We start from the raw sequence: 20,889 nt of genomic DNA on the forward strand, positions 1-20,889 counted from the left end.
AAAAAGAAAAGATTTTAACGCGAACAGGATTTTATGGTATCCGTCGTATATCCGTCTGTTATCAATAAACAGCAATTCCGCGCATCATTAAAGCTCGGTATATAAATTGGAACACCTGTCGAACATTCGCGCGCTCTCGGCGTTCCGTCATCGTCGCGAGTTATGGCACTCGCCGCCGGCTTTAGTATTAGATTGACGGGACGAGGAGCGTCGTAAAAATAGGAAATGAAACTAACGATACGATCGCAGGCGGCGAGAAATAATTATAACATCCCCGGCACGTGCCAGCCAATGCTGTTAATGCTTGTAATGTACGGCATTGGATGCGAACGTTGTTATTATAATATTTTAATGCACGGATGAATATCATAATTTTTTGAACGAACCGCATTCGATCGTTAATTTTTGTTACCCCGTCAGCTGGGCATTCTTTTACGGAAAGAATGATCTTGCTGAAGTATCTGAAAATTTAGCTGGAGGATACGGAGCTGAAATTATAATTTTATTAGTCATCAAAGTAATTATGTGAGGAACGTTCAAGCGTAATGAGCAATGCTGCAAAAAGTTTCAACATTCTAACAATGTTAATAAAATTATTATAATAGTAAATATAATTATTGTAATATCTAATTTTGAAATGTGTCTTGGCAAAATTTTTTCCTCGTGTGAATTTACGCGGTTCGGACATTGTTACGATTAACGAGCGATCGCGTTGAAACCGAAACGATAATTCACCGCGTTAACGAGGGAAAGATCGAAGCGCGCGAGCGATAACGTTGCACGTTACTTCCGCGATAGCCCGCGCCGCGCTCGTCCGAATGACAAATCATCGAGAGTCCGCCAGCACGATTCATCATACCTCGCCGCCCCCCCCCCCTCAAGAGGGAATCCCGAATGCATTCGAATAGCGGCGTCGCCGTTTCCGCTATTCGGCACTGAGCCTCGGAAAGGCGCGCTTTTCGAGGCGCTAATTCGGAGCCGCCACGCGTAGCTCGAGGGCGCGCGCCAGAGAACACCTTCCGCAAGAGCGACGGACACACGCGCGCGCGCCCGAGGAGGTGTACACGGCCAACGCGTCTTGGGGGAACAAGACCCGGCGGAGACGACGACGGCGCGCGGAAGGTGTGGAGGATCCGAGAGCGCGTGGAAGAGGGAAGTCGGCGCAGGCGCCGATCCGACAACGCGCGGAGAACGCGCTCGTCGTCCGCGTGGCGCGAGTTAGAGCCTGACTTGTGCGGCGGCTTTTAGTCTTGTCCCGTCCCTTCGTCCATCCTCGTCCTTGCCGGGACTGCGAGAGAAGTCGGGCTTTTCCTCCTCCCTCCCCTCTGCTCCTCACGGCGGAGTGCCTCCGTAGAGAAGAGGAAGTATGCACCCGGCTGCGATAATAAGGAGGACGCGGAGCCGAGGAGGAGGATCCCGCCCGATCCTGCGTTCGTCGGCGTTGAGGAGGAACACGCGCCGCCCCCACGTGCCTTCCAGCAGCAGCAGCGCGAAGTGAAAGTTCATTGACGAAACCTCCTGCGGAAAAGCCACCAACGGAAATTCTCTGACCGGAAGATCATCCTTTCCGGCGGAGCGTCTACCTACGGTTGATCGCAATTGAAGATTGACGAAAAAGATCATAAGAAAGAAGGTCTTCCCTTTGAAACGCAGGATTTCGTAATCCGAGAGGGGAAAAATCTGGAAACCGCGTAAATTGCTATCGAGTAAACGATCGATGTGCCTGATTTGCGACATGGGGTCGCAGGAGATTTCGTCCCATAGGGAGACCCTCTCGTCGGCCGAGACGAAGGACCCCCGCGACACGAAGAGGAGCACCCGCGCCCTAAGCCGATGGCGCATCCTGGCAAGGGCGCTGGCGGGCTCGCCGGAGCCGATCAGCGGCAGCAGCGAGTCCGACGAGGAGGTGTCGGTGAGACGGTTCACCAGCTTCGGCCTGCTGAAGTGCGCGCTGCTGGTGAACACCCTGGCGGACGGCGGGCCACCCGGCGGCTGGTGCGAGTACTCGGTCCGGCTGGACGGCCGGCCGTACAACGTGCAGATACGCCGCGTAAGCAAGTGCTTCACGGCGAACGAGCTGATCGGCTTCAACAACACCGGCAACGTGTGCGTGTGGCCGTCCGAGGAGTGCCTGGCGTACTATCTGCTGCGGAACCGCGGCCTCTGCCGGAATCGGAACGTCCTTGAACTCGGGGGCGGCATGAGCTGCCTGGCCGGCGTGCTCGCCGCCAAGTACTGCAATCCCAGCTCGGTCACCCTCACGGACGGCAACGTGACCAGCGTCGACAACGTGCGCCGCATCGTCGCCCGTAACGACATGCAGCACCTGGCGGGGTGCGGGGTCGTCCAGTGGGCCCGGGCCGCCCGGGTCCTACGCCAGCGGCGGACGACGGCGGTCAACGGTAATCACCGCCGCGTCAAGGTGAATCCCCTTCCGAAATTCTTGATCCTCTTGAAAGCGCCGCGCGGTCGACGGTCCGAGCGTTATTTCCCGAACGATTAAAATAGCGGCGCGTCGAGGCGGCCGAACGGGCGAGGGACTTAACGGCATTGAGAGGATTCCTTTTTGGAGAGGCGCTCGGTAGAGGGACTCTCTCGCGCAGCTTCCGCAGTCCTCCATGAGGATTCGTTTTAATTCAGATCGTAGACAGGGGAGGGGGGAGTATGTTATCTCGTCTTTGAAGTCGCGCGTCATAAATACGCTAACTCGCCGCCTTGATTTCCTCTCCGTGATGAAACGTGTTTCGCTTTTTAATAGATCGCATTCCGCGTGATTTCTATGAACGGAGAGAAGCGCGCATAATGAAACGTACATTCAAAAAAAAAAAAAAGGGATATTCTCAAAGCGGCATTGAAACGCGGTGAGGATGTTCCAACAACGGTACTCGGAAATTAAATATTGAAAAATGTTAATGAGAAAAGCATTTTTTTTTCTCAACCTTCCCGTCGCGGCGCAGACGTTTTGATATCAGATGAAAAATCGTATGTTTTACGTTTGAGCGGGAGTAAAAAATTAAATGCCCGCGAACGCGGGGCGGCGACGAAAAAATATCGCGCTGGAATTTTTTTTTCACACGCGCTTTGTTTTCGAGCTCTCAGATTCCCGGCGGCACGTGCAGCTCTTGGATAAATAAATGCGTCGCGGCGAGAGCCGCGTGCGCAAAAGCCGTGTGTGCATTTGTATGAATTCCGGGGATTTTGCAGGTGAGCATTGGGAATCGAAGAGGCCGGGCCGGGGCGGCCTAGCCTACCGTAACTGTCCACGCTAATCGCGGCACAGAATTCAGCCTGGTCGCCGACCTGCGCGGTCGAATAAATGCGTCTCGCTAAACTGCGACCGCGACGTGATCCGCATCCGTAACGAGGACGACGACGGACGACGGGATCCATCGGATATCGACACGCCCGGTTTCGCGGTTGCACGTTAGTGTCCGATGCGCCGCTCGTCGCCGCGATCAATGAGTCATCGCGGTCATCGCGAGCCGATGAATAGAAAAATTGAGGCCTCGCCGAGGGGCGAGGGGGAAGGGGAATAGCGTAATGCAGCACCGGGAATCACAATCCTAGAATAGATAGACCGCGGAATGGCTCGTGTACACTTCTGCGACAACGGCACTCTTGTACAGGTTTCTCCGAGATCGGAAAAGTTCGAGGGACAAGAGAGAGACTCTGAAAGTTTAGCAAAATGATGCTTTTGGCAGTCCGATCAATTTTTCTTATAACTTACGAACGACGTCCGCGAAAATACACGGTATAAAATAAAACGGGCATCGGGAGAAAGGTGTCTTTTTACCGAGCACGTGCCACGTTATAGAGTCACGTAATACAAAGATGTTGCATTATGTGCAGTATATTTTGAAATGTTGTACTAGTGTAACGCGGCTGTCTCTTCTATATCCGCGGGACACTCGAGAAAATATACCATATGCGCGGAAGGAAATTACGCCACGAGTCTTTTTCAACGAAAATTTCACTCAGATTTTAGATGATAAGTCGTAATGTCGGAAATTAGCTTTAGCGAACTTAAGCTTCTCAGACGGATTAACATTTTTATTTACCTTTAATGTCTTTAATTTTTATATATCACCGTTGCATTCTGCTGTTACTAATCTTTTAATATTTTTATTATGTACATACTGAAAGAGTTGAAAATCCAAGTAGAAAATATACGATATCTGTGCATCTCTCTCTCTCCCGATATTACGGCCACGTGGGAGCACGGAATCCCCGCGTGATCCTTGTGATGCCGGTTCAGATATATAGACGCACCGTTCGGACATTTCCGGCTAAACCTCAGCTCCATTTCCGGTAGTCTCTATAATGTAGCTTCTGTGCTCTTCCGGTAGCAACGTTCCGCGCAATTGACATCTTTTTTGCGTGGGAAATTTCCGCTTGACCGGGACCAATCAGGTTTGCACCGGCAAAGCAAAATCGAGGATGGTAGTTCGACCGATATTAATTAATTAAAACAGAAGTGGCTGTCCGGCTTTGGTTTTTTTCTACCTATTTACGTGAAAACCGTCGCCGTTGAAAGATCGCGCACGTCTTTTCAAGTATTCGACTTTTGAGCGATCGAGTCTCTTCGTTTTAATTTCATACTGAAGATCATTGATCGTATATTGAATATATTTTTGTATGTAGAAGCTAAATAATAAAATAAAAAGTATCGGAGCGATATTTGTTGGTTATTTTATCGGTCAGGTTTCGAAACTGTAAAACACACCGCGAATAAACTTGACCGAGGCATCCCGGCAATTTATGGATTCCCGTCTTTCCCGAGTCGTTTTTCATATTAAGAAAAAAACGAATTTACCTTTTTTCCCCCCCCCCCCGTAAAATGAATCATTTCTTCGTCTCTCACGTGACTGTAACACTTGGCTTATAAGTATACGAAGAGCCACGATTGTATAATTTTTCGTAAACTTTATAAACGGCTGCGAAGATTAAATTGAGAGCGCGAAAAAAAATTGCTTCCAAAGTTTGAGAGATTGCTTCGTCGGTTAATACCTTTTATCCGTCACGAGGAACGACTTGTAAGTTCTCGCGCTTTCCTACATTTGCACAAAGTTTTCAGATTCTCTCAATTTTACGAGTTGCCGAAACTTCCCCTGTATACGAGTCGCGAACGCGCACGGAGGGGCGAATCCCTCGTTCCTCGGATTTTTTATTTACGACTCCGGAGAGCGCGATTCGGGATTCGCGAAATGGATCGACCGCGCGTCTTGGCCGTCTTAGATTCGGGAACCTGGACTATCTGGATTGATAATTTCTCGATGTAGACCCGGACGGCCGGCGACGAGGACGAGGACGAGGACGCCCGACTGCCGTCGGGCCTCTACGACGTGATCCTGAGCGCCGACTGCCTCTTCTTCGACGACGCGCGTCTAGACCTGGTGGAGACGATCTACGGTTGGCTGGCCGACGACGGGGTCGCTCTGGTGATGGCGCCCAGGCGCGGCACGACATTCCAGAAATTCGCCGAGGCGTCGATCAGGCGCGGCTTCATAGCGCGCCAGACGGAACGATACGACGACACGGTGTGGTCGAGGCACCTGGAGCTGCTGGCGAACAGCCCGGAGTACTGTCCGGATCTACATTATCCGGTGCTGCTGGAGCTCACCAAGCAGAAGAAGACGCCGCCCGGATGATCGGGCTCGATCGACGAGGAGAGTCTCAGCGAGGAATGAAAACGTGTTTGTGAATACGTTTTTTTCGTTTTTTTTTTGTTTTTTAAATCATGTACACTCTTTGTTCGCGCAAATAAACTTGTCGCGAAGGGAATGAATGTGCTCGCTTGCCGAGTGAGGAGCGTACGCGCGCTCGCCGTAACGGGAACGTAAGGATGCATCAAAGCTGCCTTTATATGTCGCCCAGTCGCAATGTCAAGGTCGATTGTTTTTTTTTTTTTTTATTAGTGCGTCTGATGAAACGTTTAGCGGTCACATCCGCACTCGCACGGATCGATCTTCCGCTCGCACGCATCGTTCCACATCGTCGCCGCTATCGGAAAAATTCCGTAAGGCAAGGTATATTATGAGCGACGCGCGCGGGAGAATCTCGAGCTCTCCCCCCGACCTTTTCCCTTGCCGTTAATTAATGGGTGCTCGCGCCTCCACACGCTCGACACCTCCATGAATGAACGCGCATCTGAAAGTACAAATGTTAATCATACTCGCGCTCGCGCGACGTCCCCGCGCGTATCTCTTTCAATTCTTGCGCGCGCGATCAATTCGGTAGGTGGGTATTTATTTAAAGCGCGCCTCTCTCGTTTGCGCCTCCGAGTATTTGTAGCAAGTAACCGCGGCGTAGCGTGGTGCAGCGAGCCATAATCTCTCGCGTTGAATTAGTTTAAAATATCGTAGTGCCCGTTAGATATTATTCTCATTCGCAGCAGGTGAGACTTCTGGCACTTATACTTTGCACGCGGCGTATATATCGGGCAGCGAGCTACTACGGGCGGAAGTTTCGAATTATTGAAGTCCACGATAAGAGTATCGAACTTCAGGTATTATCTTGGAAATATTTATGCCGCGATACACATCGGACGGACGAAGATTACGTTATGTTATGCAGAAGGTATAGGGTCTCAACTGGACCAAGTTCTCGAAAACTACACGAGTATATAAAATTGCTGATCTAATGCACTAAAAAAAAACAAGAAAGGTTTAATTTTAACATGTAAAATGTTTGTCTTGTTTCTGTCTCCATTCATTTAAAAATTACTTAATGTTTTTGTTTTAAACGGTGTTTAGATTTAAAATATTAAAACGTTTAAAGATAAATCTTTAAATGTTTTAGTGTTTTATAATCTAAACACTTTTAAAACTAAAACGTTTGTAAGTTTCGAAAAATGGAGACAAAAATAAAACAGTATAATATCTTAAAGTTTAACATCTCTTTTTTTTTAGCGTAATTTATCGAATCGAAGTTTAATCGCAGGGGACACGTTTATAAATTATAAATTACACTAATAAAATATAATAGATCGTGTCCGTTATACAACATTTTTCACTTGATGTTAAAACTGACTTGACTTTTGATAGAGAGAGAACGTTTCTTAGACGTACCTGATTTTATATCGAACCGGATAGAGAGACGTCGGAAAGGCGATCGAGCTTCGGGCTCGCATCCGAGTGTCGTTTCTAATAAAAGTGCCGTTTGTAATACGCGATATTGGCAGTTTTTATCAATCATCAATTAAACGTCGACATTAAGTAGACAGCTCGAGCAATAGCTCCCGAGTTCCTCGTTTTTCGCAACCAGCAGGACCAATTGTATAAACCGAGTAATGTTTAGATACAGCCTATTACCGTAACTCGTAAACTGCGAAGTCGTTTTTAGTTCTGTTCATCGCATAACTGTGCTAAAAAGACGCATCCCCCGTATTCTCGAACAAGAAAGAGAATTACCAGTGTTACCGTTTGACGCTACTTGGGTCCAAAAGTGAAGCGAAACCGAGCAAAAGCGAAATATTGATTGGATCCAACGCTGGATCCAAATGTTAATGAAATAATCAATTATTCTGATTGTTATCGTAAACACATACAGATGTAGATTATTATTATCGAGTTGCAGGATAAAAAGGAAACAATTCTTACGCAAGTCGACTTTGCCTTATCTATGTTATATACATACGTTATATACATAGTAATATTATTTATTTATTTATTTATTTAGATACGTTTATATCCTTGCGATATACGAAAAGGAGTATATTTTAAGTATTTCCGATTGCGTTATGAACCTGTTACCTCAAAGGACCAATATTTATAGGCATAGTCTTAAGTCTAGTCAGAATTACCAAACTTCCATTATCACGTTATCTTCTTGTGTAAGTCACAAGTGTCCATAAGATCTCCCGTGTGAAACTGAAATTATAACAAGTTAGAGGGATTCGGTTGCAGGGGATTTCATTAGAGCCAGTTTTATTAGAAAAATCGATACCTCGTAAAAGGGTCCGACGTCTTTTGTGCCGAGATTAAAAACTTTGAAGGCAAATCAACGGACACGTGTTTTCCCGAGGCTCCTAATCCACGTGGCTGGAGACTGGAGAATTTATGGACCCTTTGTATCTCTAGAGAGCCACTTGTGTACACGTGCATTATGCGCGGGAGAATCTCCATAGTAATAAACTATTTTCACTTAAAAGCGCCGCGTTTTTTTTTCCGCGTCACCCCCTCGGACGGAGATAATGCGATCGTACGAGCGCAACGTGACGACGGAAATGCCGCTGACAAATTCACGTCAGAATAAATAATATCGTTTAGCGTTCGTCAAACATCCTGTCCACCCTCCCCCATCAATAACTATCTTCGTCCACCTCGATCATACGCACGTCATCTACTGCATACGCGAATACCTTCCTCTTTACATACGATGTGCCAGGACCAGTGACGCAATCTTCGCAGAACTTCGATCTGTATGGCTTCTTACGACTTAGGCTTATAGGTGCCTTTAAATTTTTTAAGGCACGCGCAGCTCTGGCCTTACTCTCTAAATAGCAGTCAGTGTATTATCCCTGATTTGGCAGTGGGATACTTGTAATAATTAGTGAGTATACATTGTCTTTTAGTGATTTTGATTTCAATATTAATCTATTATTACTGAAAGATTAGTGCATTTTCATTGACTTTGCTGATTATAATTTAGAAAGTACGCCGACAAATAACGTTTACGGAAATTACAGAGATTCCAGGAAAATAAAATATAAAATAATATTTTTTCATATAATGTGTAAGCATAATATACAAATAAGGAGAATAATAATAAATAACATGACGTCCTAATACGCAAAACATTTAATAATTAGATTTTCTCAGAATGCACTGGTACGTATATTCGAACGATGTACATTATTTACTCTACTTAACAAAGTATTAACATTTAAAATATAATTTTAAGAAACATTTTTCTACATTTTTTATTTATAATTAAAATGAAACGTCGGACGGTCAACTTCAATAAAATTCGTATTGAAACGGAGCAGAGTTGAAAAAAAAGTTTCGCTTGATTAAGCAAAAATTACTAATTTCGCAATTACTGATTTCGTCAATAAGTATCTCAATTTACTCGAAGGTTACATCCGATTGCTGAAATCTAAAAATGAAATGGTTGCGGACAGATGGTTACGATTAGCATCTGTGTTCCGTGACGAATGATATAGTCAAACAAATTACCTAGGAAAGCAAAATCAATCTCGGGACTATCTCGGGGCACAATGCTATTCGTCGTTGTTTATTTTATTATCCGGCAATGTACGTGTATTTCGGTACGTTTCAACTTTTAACTGTATGTTATATTTCGTGCAGCGTGCGCGACATGAGGTTATAAATTCGATCTAATTCAGGGAGATCGACGGAAATTGCACAGAAATCGTCTCTCGTCAATCGTATATCTCGTATGTCGTTTGCTTTATATCGGCTTTAACAGTTTTTTAAAGCGCTAGCCAAGAAGGTGCCTTTAAACAAAATTGCATTTCACACAATTTTCTATAATTTCGTTATAAATTCACGTCGTTTGATAGTTATATAGACGTTAAATACGTTGTTTGAAATTCAAGTCATTTAAACGATTGACGAAATATATCACTGCATGAAAATGTTTAGTAATTTAGCTGTCAAATGTATTGAGTGAAGTAATGCCAATTAAATATTTGGTTAATTACAAATTAATTGCCATCATTTCACCGAAAGGAAAGAATTTTATTGAAATATTTAAGAATTTTAATGAATTTTTTTTTACACTTAAGCTAATCGCTTTAATAAAACTATTTTCCAATCTCTATCTAGCCAAATTTTTTAGATATAATTGAGCAATATTGTATTTTAACCGAGCATAATTAGCATTATATATTCGGTAGCTGCTATCAAACTCTTTTTTTTTTTTTCAATGCGATACTTTTCCAACGATGTTAAGATATTGCCAGTACGCGATAATTTTTCACATTCGTTAATAATGCAAAAGCCAACGCGCTATTTTTACGCATGGGCGTTTTGCATTGTCCTTTACAGCATTCGTAATTATGTTCATCGTCATGGTGCTATAAAAAGGAGGACTCGTCGGCGATTCGTTTATATAATTAGACACTTTCCTCGCCGCGGCCTCATTAAAATCACTGTGGCCAAGCGTGTGCGTGCGCGCCCGGGTTGATCGATCGCGGTAAGTAAATTTCCATTGCGTCTAGAAGCGGTTGCCGGGAATAGATTTTTCGCTTGGCTACGAGATTTTTTAAGTACGTAAGTGCACTCACCGCACACAAGTGTGCACAAGGCGTCTCCCGTCTTGACAAAAGAAACAGCTGATCGGGGGATCGTATCTCGAGGGCGCCTATCAAGGATCTTTTCCACGGTCTTCACGAAAAGCTCCGAAATGAATTAATTTGCGTCGATTGTCAGCATCCGCCATATTTAATCTCACGTTTATCGACAGCTATTCAATCTCTTTAATTAAGAACAGAATGAACGTTATTCAGTTATTACGTTATTGAGTACGAAAATTAATTTGACGTAGAAATAATTCGAGTTAAATGTTAAGGACGGAAATTCCGCAAACGGAGTGTCTAAACCCGCGCGGAAAAATCAGATTAACGTTTTGGAGTGACGTTAATCTTTCTGCATGGGAATAATAATCACGATGACTGGCAAATATGATTAAAGTCGGAGTAATGGTTTTCATATATAATCGCGGATCTAATCCGTATGCATTGTAAATTAAGTTTATTTAAGGAAAGCGTCGAGGCTCGCGGGAGATCGTGTCGTTTATCACATTTCGTCGTCCGAAACGTAAACAATAGCCCGCTCGTTTTTCCATCCGCGCGCAATCTATTAATTAGCTTAGAGGTAATCGTTAGAAAATTCGAAGCTAGAGGATGCGGGACTATAATGTGAGTATTATTAACGCGCGAAATGGGATCTCTTGCGAGGAGAGCTCGATAAGGAGGTCAAAACGTCTGCAGGGGAAACTGCAACGACTTCGCCCACGAACTCGTTAGGAGGATCGTGTATTTTATTGGACGACGATGTGTCGACGACGACCGGGCTCCCTTTTTTTTTTTACTTCGGGCATGATGCAAATAATCGGAACTTAAGTTCGCGGCCACATTTTCGCGCGTTCGTCTGCATAATCCCTGGCATAAATTCCGCTCCCCTCGAAACTTTTCCGCCGATATCTTCGCCTGGCACTGCAGCGTTAAACAACCGCTCTACAGATTCGACGAAGTAATGGCCATCCCTGTGCAATTCTATATACTTTACGATACTCGTTAGTAGAGTGTGCCGTGATAAATCTGTCTCATCGTACTGAAATAGACACTTCCCGACAAATACTCTTTTCGTTTCGTGTTTGTACGCGGAATGAACGATTTTGGTGAAATATAGATCTGAAAATAATTACATTGGACGATCTAATTGCTAGAGAATTTTTTTGTGACGTCATCGTGCTCGAGCTTCCTCCATACGCTCCAAAAAAGTGTTTAATATTTTATATTAAAAATATTTTATTTCTACGTCCGTTTTTTTAAACGTTTTATTTTTAAACGGCATTTTGGAATTTTAAAACACTAATAAAATGTTTAAAACTGAAATCTTTAACAGCTTTAAACGTTTTAGTGTTTGAAATTCAAACGTCGTTTAAACCTAAAACATTTTTGGGTATTTACAAAACAGAGAGACAGAAATAAGTTTTAATAGTTCAACGTAAAATTATTTAGAAAAATTTTTAGATACTAAAGTAAAATTGTTTTTTCCGTGTATCTCCGTGTTGAGGCAAATTCTTAATTAAAAATGTGATTAAAAATTGTTTTAATTAATTTTTTAACGAGTTGGCATTGAAGCAAATTGAGTGACTCTTGACAGAGTCATTCACTTTCGACAATTACGATATTCCGAGTTTGATTGGGGCTTAAGCATCACAATGTTCACGGGGTGAAAATGTCACTTTCATTATCGCAAAATGCTTTTCTCGGCGCCCGCGTGTCTGAAATTCGTCAAAAAATTTGGAACGACCGATGACTGAAAATAGAAAATAGTCTTAGTGGCTGGCAGCGAACTGGTGCCAATATTTATTAGTACGACGGGCGCTAATGGGTCCAAGTCGTTTGTTGTCGGCGTAAACGAAAACGATCGCCGGTCTCCGCGTTTTCGAAAAGTGTATCGCAAGTAAGCGGAAACCTGACGGAATTGACGTGGCGCGGCACGTGATGTAACGTGTGCCACGTGTTAATAATATTTATCCCGACATCGGACCGTTTAAACGCCCGTGTAACACGTATAAACGCTGCGTCGTGAAATTCTCCAGAAATAACAGCGTGGCCCTTCGACGAGAGCGACCGCCGATTGCTTTACGACCGACTTTGTTTCGTCTCGCGCATAGACAAGTTGGATGAATTTATGCGAGCGGAACCAAGCGTCAATTTTTTTTTCTTTTTTTTTTTTAAGAACAAACGCTTCTTGCCTTATCGGAACCTTAATTTATTACAAATTTACGAACTCGTGATATGTGTGAAAAATATCTTCTTCGTGTCGTGATTCAATTTTCCGTGTAAAAATTACAGCAAAATCTGTTGACTCGAATTTATTTTTTTATTCAGTACATCGTTATTTTTCTACAGAAAATTAAATTATACACACGTACACACAAACGAAGCATGTCTTGTGCATTTGGATTTAGAGTGCTCGTCGATCGGAATGAGCTTTTTTTTCTTTTGCAAATGTTTTGTGCTCAAACGCCGCGAGATAATTTATTTAAACGAGCCGTTTCCAGGATGCCCTGGTACCGAGCTAAGCGATACCATAAAAGGGCCATTCTCGGGTGCCTCGTTCCGAGATGGTGTCATTTCAAGGCGCGCGTCGTTCCGCGGGGCAACTTACAATTTCGGGGCGAAACTATTTTCCACCGGGTATCTCTCTTATCTCGCTCGTGTTATCCGCCGTTATTGTAAATTCCGTTGCTCGCGCGCACGTGGGAATTCCGAGGGGGGAGGGGGGGGAGGACGTTGCAGGACATCGGGATAAACCGCCGAGCTCATCCCCGTCGAGACGGCAATTTATTCGGATACGAAATTACGCTCACTGACAATTTCGCTGGAAAAGCCGTGCAATTTACCGAACTGCTGCTGAATTTGCATGCAAAAATTACCGCTGCGCCGCGCGGATCGCAATCTGCGAGAGGAGAAGGAATAGCCTTGCGATTCAATGCGGGTGAATTTCGATAATTCTCGATACTTCTCGGTAAGGGAGAAGAGAATTGCGCGGCATCTCTTTAATAGCCGGTTTGCGGCAATGTTATAACGGACAGTGTGTTTCATTAACAGTGCGTTTCATTAACGGGATGTAACGTTGCCACGACGTCGGCGTCGTTATCGAGTGATTTAGAAGCTTTTCGCAGCTTCCCTGATTTTCCAGGGAACAATACTGTCCTCTCGCAGGCTCGTACGTCTCATCTCGCCGCGCTCGCCGTCATCTCCAGCTCGCCGATTAATTAATCCGTTTGTCATTTCAAACGGATGCTCAACAACACGGAATTCTTCGTTCCCGTGTACGGCTGCACGGGGAGGGGGGGGGGGGAGGGGAAGATCGTGCCGGGGGGTGATTTCCGACGAGTACATGCGTCACTGTTTGCATTGTTACGACCTATAAACCCATATAAACTCATATATCGACACGGCGCGATTGCACCGGAGGACGAGGTGACGTTAAGTGACGTTGATTGTTATCAGTGAATACGCGACGACGCTCATGATGACACACACATACAAACACACATGCAAACACACACACACACCCACATACACACATATTATCTTGATATATCGTTCATCATCTCGCCCGCGAGTTTGATGTCCACGCGGAAAAAGTGCACATGCACACACAAATGCGCTTCGGCAATGCAATCTCGTGTCACAATTTGAAAAGGTATTTTTGTCGAACACCCTTTGTCTTCTTTGTCACTCTTAGTTATGCTTTTATTCACAGTCAGCAACTATATTATTCTCTAAATGGCAATCAACGTATTATCACTGATTTGCAATAGAGTATATTTATAGCTGTGATAATTCAATGCCTTTTAATGATTTTCACTTCAGAATTAGTGTGAAATCACTGAAAGAACAGTGTATCTTATTTCACTGATTGACAAGTTACAGATATACCACTGAAAATCAGTGTATTTTCACTGATTTCGCTGATTTTTCAGTAATTTAGAGAGTAACCGAGCTACTTGTCCCTGACAAGGGGTGGTGATATATAAAGATATTTATATACCGCAGGCTCTCTCTCTTCCCCGTGGAAAAAATTCCGGAGGACAAAAAAACTCCGAATGACATGCCTACGAGAGCGGCAAGCAGAACGTAGTTAGTGTATGTGCGAAGCGATACATAAACGAGCTTAGCAGAAATACATTTCCTCTCTCGATTACAGATTTCTTGGCGTAATCTAAGTCGCTTCATGCGCGAATAGAAAATTTGTATTTCCTCGTCGAATATTTCTAGCTTAAATACTCTCTGAAAGTTTAGTAATTAACTCTAGAGTGCTACTCATATTTTTCTGACGTTAATGCTACTATGGATGAAAATTTATTCACATAATTAGAAATATTTTTACACCGTTCTACTTTTTTACCTGAGGGATTGCAAGCTGATAGAATAATACGATTTTAATGCTAAATGACTGAATATTAATGTTTAATATAAAAGCCAATCAGATGTTATTGTTATCTTAAGCTCCAGGCTTTTCTGTTGTAAATCTTTGTAACTTAGGCCCTAATAATCAAAATTATTAGATCGCAATTAATATATAGGAGTAAAAAGAGTTGTTCTTTCAGAAAATCTAGTGGAATGAAATATATGAAAAAAGATATAAATAATTTCATCTTTTTAGAATACACATGTGTAATTATTCGAATATATAGATATAATTATACTTTATGTCGAGTCGATATAATTATTTAACTAACGTCTAATATATGTATATCGATTTATTTTACTCAAAATTATATTTAGACAGATCCTTATTTTTATTGTCACGGTTAAAAAAATTATCGCAAGGTTTATTAAAAATAACTTTTTTGTAAATATTTCTTTATTCATATTAATCATACATAGTCTATAATTATGTAGATATAGTAACAAAGAGACTAGATGAAACCATTATTTAATAGTAAATACTAAAAAATTAATCTCTAGATGGAAACTCACGGTTACACTCTAGGATTAAGATCCTTTTCCGGCGAGGTTCTACTAAATATTAAAAGTAAGACTGCACTCCGTTTGAAAAAGAGTGCGGCTAAAAAACATGTCTGATTCTAAATTAATTTCTGATTTTAAAAGGTACATCCTGTTACTATTGTTATATGCAACTTTGTGATGTAGGCAAAGTGGGCGTTTTTGTGTTCGCACGTTGTTTGGTTTATCCATTCCGATTTATCCGATTTCTGGTATCCTTTGTTGCATGCGTTGCCCGCGTGTATATTTTTAATTAATTTTTTTTTAGAAGTGCCTGACAAATATACATAAAGTTTCCAGCAATACGAACACGCAAAGAAACGAATCGGAATTGAATTATTTATTCGCCGAATGTGAACAAAAACGCTCTCTCTTTCCTTTTCCAGGTTTCGATGCATATATCTTCGCGATGACGATAACAAGTTCATCTTGACGTTGATCGAGATTGTTTCTACAGTCCGCGCCGCTTGTTTATCAGATGCATCGGCGTGCAAGGGTGAGGGTGGAAAGGGAGGAAGAATAGAGGACTGTTTACTGTCGAGCACGACAAAATTAGAACAATGTGCGAACAACTTGCCGGTCTAATAATTTTTATCGTGACTCCACTCTACCTGCAACAATTGTTGCGTCTTTTGGCAAGTTTCCCCGCGCGATTTCATGCGAAAATAACGTAATAACGGCCCTGCAGGCCGTGCGAAATCCGTAAGCATTAATTAATTAATAGCATTTTTTGACGCGAAACCCGGGGTTGCTATAATAACCCGCGCCTGTTCTATCTCATTTTAATTAATACCGGTTATTTATGAGCAAATAGGGAAGAGGAAATCCGCCTTATTCATCGCGTAATATAACGCATTTACATTCAATTCGCACGCCAGACGATATAGCTCGGTAGACAATATACATATAATAAAGAAATTTCAAGTTGATTTACGGGGGAGCGAACTTTTACTCATTGTAATTCTAAGTGGAAATTCAATTTCGTTCACAAAAAAGGGCCTTTCCATTATTTAACATATTTCTCTCTTGGCGGATTAGACAGCCGAACGTGATGTAATCCGAACGTGGATTTTCTTTATAATACGCGCGAACACACTTTTAATTTTCCGCAGTTGACGCGGTAGCATCTACGAGAGGCCACGAGTTCCCTCCCTTCTTTTCCGCGCGCGATGTTTAATTTATGAAACGTCCGCTTGTTGTAAGTTTCGAGGAGTGTGCCAGCCTGCGCCGTTAAGGATTAAAATGCTCTTTCATGCACGAACCCTTACTCGATCATAAACGCGGACAATAATTTATCGTCGCGCGTTTGCAAAAATAATAACGCTGGGATTTTTGCGAAACGTCCGTGAGGGAAGAGAAGCCGCCCTCTCGAGCTCCACTCCGAAAAAAATCTGCCAGCCGCGCTCTTCTACCTCTCAAAACAGCGACACGTTTTTCCGAAAGAACGCCGAGGGAATTCGCCTTCGTGTTTTATGCGAAAGATATTTTATGCATACGGCACAGCCTTTACGCGTATACGAGGGGCGCGACTAGAAAAGTCGACGCTGATACAATCTTGACAAATCCAGATGGACGAGAGGATCGATATATTTTAATTATTGCCCTCTCTAAATGACAATCAGTGTATTATCACTGATTTGCCGTGGTACACTTATAGCGATAATTAGTGAATATTCACTGTCTTTTAGTAATTTTCACTTTTGAATTAGTGTATAATTGCTGAGAGATCCGTATTTATTACACTGATTGACAAGTATTTATAATTATACCATTGGAAATCAGTGTATTTTTACTGATTTCATTGATCTCGCTGATTTCACCGATTGTAATTTAGAAAATGCGAAGCACATTGCGATATATGGTTTTGCCTACTATTTGTAGAAAGTAAAACTCATTAATATCTCCGCTATATCAGCCGCTGCACAATGGAAAACGTTCAAGCGAGTCAATATTTGTATACCGCAAAGGGAAGCTCCTTCTTTCAAGTCGATCAAGCCGCATTTATCAGGCGGAACAATAATTTACGATCCCTGCGATACGATGAATCCGTACGTCTAAAGTGTGTCTTTCTATCTCTCTCGACCCTCTGATGGATCATAAATTTTCGGGGAGGACCTTGCTCACAGCACGAGCATCCCCCGGACGAGATTCACGTCTGTCACGGGGCGAGGAGGAGGAGTAGCGTGAGAAATGCTTTCGAAATGCGAATCTGTCGAAAATATCTACGCGTGACAACAAACATCGAACGTTAACTAATCGCCAAGGCGAACGGACCGATGAATCTGCGGGTTAATTTTTAACGCGTCGGGATTTACTACGCGTGGGCGTTTGATCTGTTCGATTTACTGAGAAAATGTGTGTCTTCATATTTAAAATTAAAATTGCTCTCTAAGTTACAATCGGTGAAAAACCACTGAAATCGGTGAAATTACATAGATTTCAGTGGTATATTTATAACTCTGTCAATTAGTGAAATAAATACGTTGATATTTCAGTGTATTTATTTTATACGCTAATTCTGAAATAAAAATCACTGAAAATCAGTGAATACTCACTAATTATCACAGTTATATAAATATACTACTGCAAATCAGTGAAAATATATTGATTGCAATTTAGAGAGTGAGTTTTTGATTTTATTTCAAAATACCGCTTTGCCAAATTATACACGACGCGAGTAATATGTTGTTGGGACAGTGTTCAACACTCGCTCGCTGAGCTTTGACTTGTAACGACGCAATTTTAATAAATGAACTTCTTTTTATTTTTGTAAGCGAGAAAAGGAAACGTGCCGACGTTTGTCTTTCTCTACAGCTTGTACGTGTTGTAATTCTACTAGGGGAAATGTGTGTCTTAAGATTAAATTAAAAGTGAGTTTTAGATTTTATTTTAAGACACCGTTTTGTCAAATTAAACACGATGCGCGAGTAATATAATACTATTAGGATAGTGTTTAACACAATATACGAGCGCGTCTCTTTTCGGATTACATATCACTCCCGTACGCGAGATAAGGTGGTGAAATATAGTTTTTACTCTCTGAAATTTACACGCGGAACTCGATTACGATGGCGAATAGCAAAATTTATTGCGGTTATTTGGGAGAATCGCTTTTTGCGACACCCGATGCCGTTTGCATAACCAACCTACCGTGCCGCCCTGCTCCGAATTTCTTGGCGTTTTTTGACAGCGCGCAATTCGCCTTCTTGATCTAAAAGCGCGTAAATGGATTTCACCAAATACCTTATCGAATATTGAAGTAAGGATCCCTTTTTCAGCGTGACATAAAGCCGCAAGGGAGAAGCAATTTGTTTTCTTACTGATTGTCTTGAGATCAATATTGTTCACCTGGAAGTAGCTAAGCAGTTAATTAAGTTCTCTCCGCCTGTTTCTTACAACTCTCATTTATCTCTCAAGGACCACATTACGACCCTTGAAAAGATTGTTTTGTCCTTGTTTTTTGAACAAAATGTTTCCTCCCTGTGCCATTAAATACGAGACGATGGTGATCATAAGATTTCACAAAATTCGTTTATTTAATAAACAAAAATGTGTACATAGAAAAAACAACAAAACGCGATATTAAATAAAAACTAATGTGTTCTAACATATTAATTTAACATTAAATTATATTCTAGCTTATATATAATATATTTATATATAATTTAATCTTCTTTAAATAATTAAAAAATCTTAAATTTTACCAAATATATTTTTAATCTCTTTTTAAATACCATATTAGTTATTTAAAAAGAGATGTGGGTACAATTTAATAATAATAATATTAAAAAATTTTCATTTGTGATGATATTGTTATTTTTTATCTTCATATTTTTTTCTCTTAACTCGCGAAAATGATTATTGAATAATGAGAACGTATTTTTCTTGATAAAATTATATAAAATTCTTCATGTAATCAAGTTTGATCTCTTTCTTTCTATTTAACATTTCAAAAGTAAAGATGTACTTAAAACAAGAATGTTTTGTGCACTTTGAATGGCAAAGTTTATAAATCAATTTTGTATTTAATGATACAAAGGAGATGCGATCGATTTACACCGAGAAGGAAGTGTCTAGGCTATTCTGATGTTCACTATACTTCGTCGATACGTTTGTAACGAAGCATTAAAATAGCCATCGAGTTATGCACAATGGCCATAAACGTGCACAGCGGCGGCTAAATCAAGGGCACGATCTCGGCATTGTCGGCACGCATTGTTGGCGACGTTACGAGGGCGAAGGAGCAACACGTCGGCATAACGTTGGATATAAAATCATTGTTCTCGCCCGATAAACCGCTTGGAATCTCGTCCAAATTGTTGTTGGCCGGCGCGGAAGCGTCACATCGTAATCGCCAATAAATTCACTTTTGCACGACCGATGAGAAAACCGTGATTTTATTTAGAGACCGCTCTGATGTCTCTTTACGCAACACGACATTGTCAGTCGAGCGCACAATATCGTGTTTTTTGTTTGTTTGCAGCATCGAAGAAGAACAGCGAAAGCTGTAGAAATTTATCAGGTTCATTATTATTTTATTACTAAGAGTAAGGCCGTCAAGCACCCTCTTATTTCTCGCAAGTTTAATCTTGCATGGTATTAATTAAAACATGATCTGTTAAGATAATTAAAGAAATAAAAACTCATGGTTTTTCGTATTTTCGTAGCTTATACAAAATTTACTGTAACATATCTAACTTTTATAGTCATGTTACATGCCGCGGAACAGCATGAGGTTCCGTGTGCGTGTGTGTGTGATTAAGTTGTCCGGGCAAAAATAACAGCGAACGTGTTAAACTACCACGTCAGATATGTAAATTTATCTTATTATTCAGTACAATGTGTTATTTTCACATGGCAAACTAAATTACACACGTGAATAAGACATCTTTTACGTTTGAATTTAAAATGCGCTCAAAGAGGACATGAAATTTCCACTAGGATTGCTAATGCGACATTCTTCTAACGTTTTTTTTTTTTCTAATTTGCCAGATAATAGAGGAAAGGAAATATAACCTTTGCCAATAGCTTCACAGAGAAACAGATTTCTACTTCTCGTATTTCGAGAATATCAGAGTGAGGGTGGGGAGGGGGGGGGGTGACAGTGCATATTAATACGGTCGCGATTTCGAGCGGCGTAAACAAGGAAGGGCGAATGCAAACACGAACGAGCGAATCTTCACATTAAGATGACGTACCGCGTAATGCGACTGCCAAGCGATAGAGAGAATCAGACGAGCGGAAGAAGCGGAAAACCTCCGCGTACTGGTAAACTTCTCCATTGTCGCATTTGGCCGCGTCGCGGCCGATAATAATATGCGACGCAATTCTTCTCCCCCGAAGGGAGAGACGCGGAATCGCATCGGGGAATCGCGCCCAAACTCTCTCTCTGTCCCACGGCGATCCGTCTCTATTAATAGCTCGTATTAAATAGGAGACGGTCGCTCTATAGATAGCGTGAAGTGGATGCCTCGTGTGGTCCTAGCGAGCAAGCTGGTGCTTTACGGGACGCGCATCATTAGCATCTACCTCACGAGCACACAAATATCACGTAAATAACCCGGATCATGTATAGATAGATAGATGGATGGACACGGCGTTAGAGCGATGCCCGTCGCCGCGTTTTTGACGTGACAATTTAACCGGAACGTTGTCGCGGTGGTCCATTCAAC

The 20,889-nt window shown here is 42.2% G+C and overlaps 2 protein-coding genes and 1 long non-coding RNA gene across 3 annotated transcripts in view; 2 read left to right on the forward strand and 1 right to left on the reverse strand.

The window, feature by feature from the left end:
- The window catches only part of LOC105834220 (WW domain-binding protein 4), a 41,190-nt gene that overhangs the window by 12,563 nt on the left and 7,738 nt on the right, over window positions 1–20,889 (forward strand). The window lies entirely within an intron of this gene.
- On the forward strand, window positions 1,199–6,662 carry LOC105834221 (calmodulin-lysine N-methyltransferase). Its single transcript, XM_012676537.3, has 2 exons — window positions 1,199–2,422; window positions 5,280–6,662. Exons 1-2 carry the CDS (start codon window positions 1,718–1,720, stop codon window positions 5,646–5,648), a joined length of 1,074 nt encoding a protein of 357 aa, XP_012531991.1. The 5' UTR covers window positions 1,199–1,717; the 3' UTR covers window positions 5,649–6,662.
- On the reverse strand, window positions 5,896–9,720 carry LOC118647093. The gene is made up of 2 exons (XR_004964399.1): window positions 9,177–9,720; window positions 5,896–9,096 (listed from the first exon to the last, which is right to left on the reverse strand). It is a non-coding gene; the product is annotated as an uncharacterized LOC118647093 (long non-coding RNA).

The sequence above is a fragment of the Monomorium pharaonis genome, chromosome 8 (assembly GCF_013373865.1).
Source record: "Monomorium pharaonis isolate MP-MQ-018 chromosome 8, ASM1337386v2, whole genome shotgun sequence".
Taxonomy (NCBI): domain Eukaryota; kingdom Metazoa; phylum Arthropoda; class Insecta; order Hymenoptera; family Formicidae; genus Monomorium; species Monomorium pharaonis.